This window comes from Geospiza fortis, unplaced genomic scaffold (assembly GCF_000277835.1).
Source record: "Geospiza fortis unplaced genomic scaffold, GeoFor_1.0 scaffold2, whole genome shotgun sequence".
Lineage (NCBI taxonomy): Eukaryota > Metazoa > Chordata > Aves > Passeriformes > Thraupidae > Geospiza > Geospiza fortis.
This window is the reverse complement of record NW_005054366.1, coordinates 3,611,898-3,614,429: the sequence shown is the minus strand read 5'-3', so window position 1 is coordinate 3,614,429 and position 2,532 is coordinate 3,611,898. Positions and strand designations below refer to the sequence as shown.

At 63.4% G+C, this 2,532-nt stretch overlaps 1 protein-coding gene across 1 annotated transcript in view; it reads left to right on the top strand.

Annotated features, from left to right (window-relative positions):
* Positions 1-20: 20 nt before the first annotated feature.
* The window catches only part of UNC45A (unc-45 myosin chaperone A), a 10,764-nt gene continuing 8,252 nt past the window's right edge, over positions 21-2,532 (top strand). The window contains exons 1-8 of the mRNA XM_031059677.1: positions 21-177; positions 538-574; positions 664-839; positions 935-1,027; positions 1,247-1,414; positions 1,608-1,776; positions 2,016-2,186; positions 2,290-2,461. Of these exons, the coding sequence (XP_030915537.1) occupies positions 735-839; positions 935-1,027; positions 1,247-1,414; positions 1,608-1,776; positions 2,016-2,186; positions 2,290-2,461 (878 nt within the window). The 5' untranslated portion in view covers positions 21-177; positions 538-574; positions 664-734. The remainder of the gene's footprint in view (positions 178-537; positions 575-663; positions 840-934; positions 1,028-1,246; positions 1,415-1,607; positions 1,777-2,015; positions 2,187-2,289; positions 2,462-2,532) is intronic.

Genomic DNA, 2,532 nt, shown 5'->3' with positions numbered 1-2,532 from the left:
GCCGGTCCCCCGCGGCAGGTGACGGCGGAGCAGCTTCGGGCGCGGGGTAACGCGCTGTTCCAGGCGGGGGATCACGCAGCCGCCCTCGCTGCCTACACGGAGGCTCTGAGCCTGAGCGAGGCCCCGTCGGAGCGCGCCGTGCTGCACCGCAACCGGGCCGCATGTTACCTGAAGCTGGTGAGCGCTGGGCGGGTGCGTCCCCGCGGCCTGCACGAACCTGCCCGGCTGGCTGGGGCTGTTCCCAAGCAGTCACAGTCTCTCTGATCTCTGGCAGGGAATCTTTGTCTGGGGCAGGGGGTGGACACGAGGAACTTCAGGGGCTTGAGTAGACCAGAAGTGCCTGAAAAGCACTGGGGGCCATAGGGCTCCCTGGACGCCCTCTGAGGGTTGTATTCTGGGAAAGACAGGGTGTCCCACTGTGCTGGCTCCCTGTCTCCAGTGATGCTGTTCCCATCCTGTCCCCAAAGTTAGGGGTGTAGGCTGCGTGGGGCTTGTGCCAGCAGTACTCAGGCATTTTTCTCTCCTGTCTCTGCACAGGAGGATTACACCAAGGCAGAAGCCGATGCCAGCAAAGGTACTGTCGGTGGGGCTGGGGAGCAGCTTGCGAGCCGCCCGTGGGGCGGCGGGCAGGCGGTGGGCCCGGTGAGTGACCGCTGTGCGCAGCCATCGCCGCGGACGGGCGGGACGTGAAGGCGCTGTTCCGCCGCAGCCAGGCGCTGCAGCAGCTGGGCCGCATGGACCAGGCCGTCAGCGACCTGCAGCGCTGCCTCAGCCTGGAGCCCCGCAACAAGGCCTTCCAGGAGGCCCTGCGTGCCCTGGGCAGCAGCATGCACGAGAAGGTCAGCCTGGGGCGCTGGGGGCTGCCGGCCTGCTGGGGGTGTGGGTGGCAGGAGAAGGCGGGGAGGACTGAGCCGCTCTTTCTGCTCCGTTGCAGATGAAGGCCATGTCCTGCACGGACTCGAAAGTAGAGCAGATGTTCCAGATCTTGCTGGATCTTGAAGAAAAGGATGCGGACAAGAAGCAGAAAGTCTGAGCTCAGGGAGCGGGGTGCAATGCTGTGGCTGGGAGGAGAGGAGGGGAGGATTGTTGCTCCTGGCCAGCGGTGGCTGAGTGATGCTGCCTGGGCAGGCTGGGCTTGCCGCCCACAGAATGCTCCCCAAGACGGGTGGAGGGTGGGTGCCTGCAGCTGCTAGCAGGTCCTTGTGCAGTGTGCTGCTGTGACCCAGACTGAACTCTCCTTCCCCAGGCTGCGCAGAACCTGATCGTGCTGGCACGAGAAGAGGCTGGAGCAGAGAAGATCTTCCAGAGTGACGGTGTGCGGCTGCTGATGCAGCTGCTGGACACAGCCAAGGCTGACCTGATGCTGGCAGCCCTGCGCACGCTGGTGGGGCTGTGCTCCGGCCACCGCTCTCGTGTAGGTGCCACCACACCCAGGGCTGGGCCCAGGGGAAAGCTGTGCTGGGGAGGCTGCAGAGGGTCACACAGGGGAGCTCCGAGCTGTTCCCTGCCAGGCCTGAACTTGTGAGAGGAAACCATCCTGATAAGGGGCTGGGGAGCAGCAAGGCTTCCCCAAGGGCTCCGGAGGACAGGTGTGCCTGTACCTGCAGACCGCGGCCATCCTGGCGGAACTGGGGGCTCCCCGTCTCGCAGCAGTGCTGGGTGTGGAGCACGAGCAGGTGTCCCTGGCTGCCTGCAACCTGCTGCACGTGATGTTCGACTCCCTGAAGGAGGGGCTGCAGAAAGACTTCCGAGGGAAGGAGGATGCAGTGGTGCTGGGTGAGTGTGGGCTGCCCTGGCTGGCTCTTGTACGGGGAGAGCCCCAGGCAGGTGCAAGAGGTGCCGTGGGGCTATTTGCTGCTGCCCTGTCACTGCTCCCTGCAGCAAAGCCAGGCTCTGATCCAGGGTTAATAGGAGGCAGAAGCCCCTGGTCATGGCAGCATCTCTGCCAACTGTACCATGGGGGACGTGAGGCCATGCCCAGGGTGCTGACTGCTGGGCACTGTCTTTTTTGGAAGATTCCTCCAAGGACCTGAAATTGCTGATCAAGCACCTCCTGGAGCTGCTAGTGCTGGATGGGGCCTCAGCGCATGGCCGTGACAACGCCCTCAACCTGCTCATCAAGGTGGTGCCCAGGAAGTCACCAAAGGAGACCAACAACAGCCTGAGCCTCTGGGTGATTGATCAGGGTTAGTGGAACAGCTAGCAATGTCCTGCTGGGGCATCGTGCTCCTCTGCCCCAGGTCTGCACATGCCACTGTGCCCCTCACTGGACTGTCTGACCTTTCCCAGGCCTGAAGAAAATCCTGGAGGTGGGCAGCACAGTGTGCGGCAGCTCGGGCAGCCTGCCCGTGACAGAGAACAGCCGGATGAGCACCTCTGTTCTGCTGAGCAAACTGTATGAGGACCTGAAGTGTGATGCCGAGAGGGAAAACTTCCACCGTCTGTGTGAGGACTATGTGAGGTGAGCCAGGGTGTCCTGGGAGTGACGGGGCTTTTGTCACCTGCAGCCTGGCAGCACCTGTCACCCTCAGT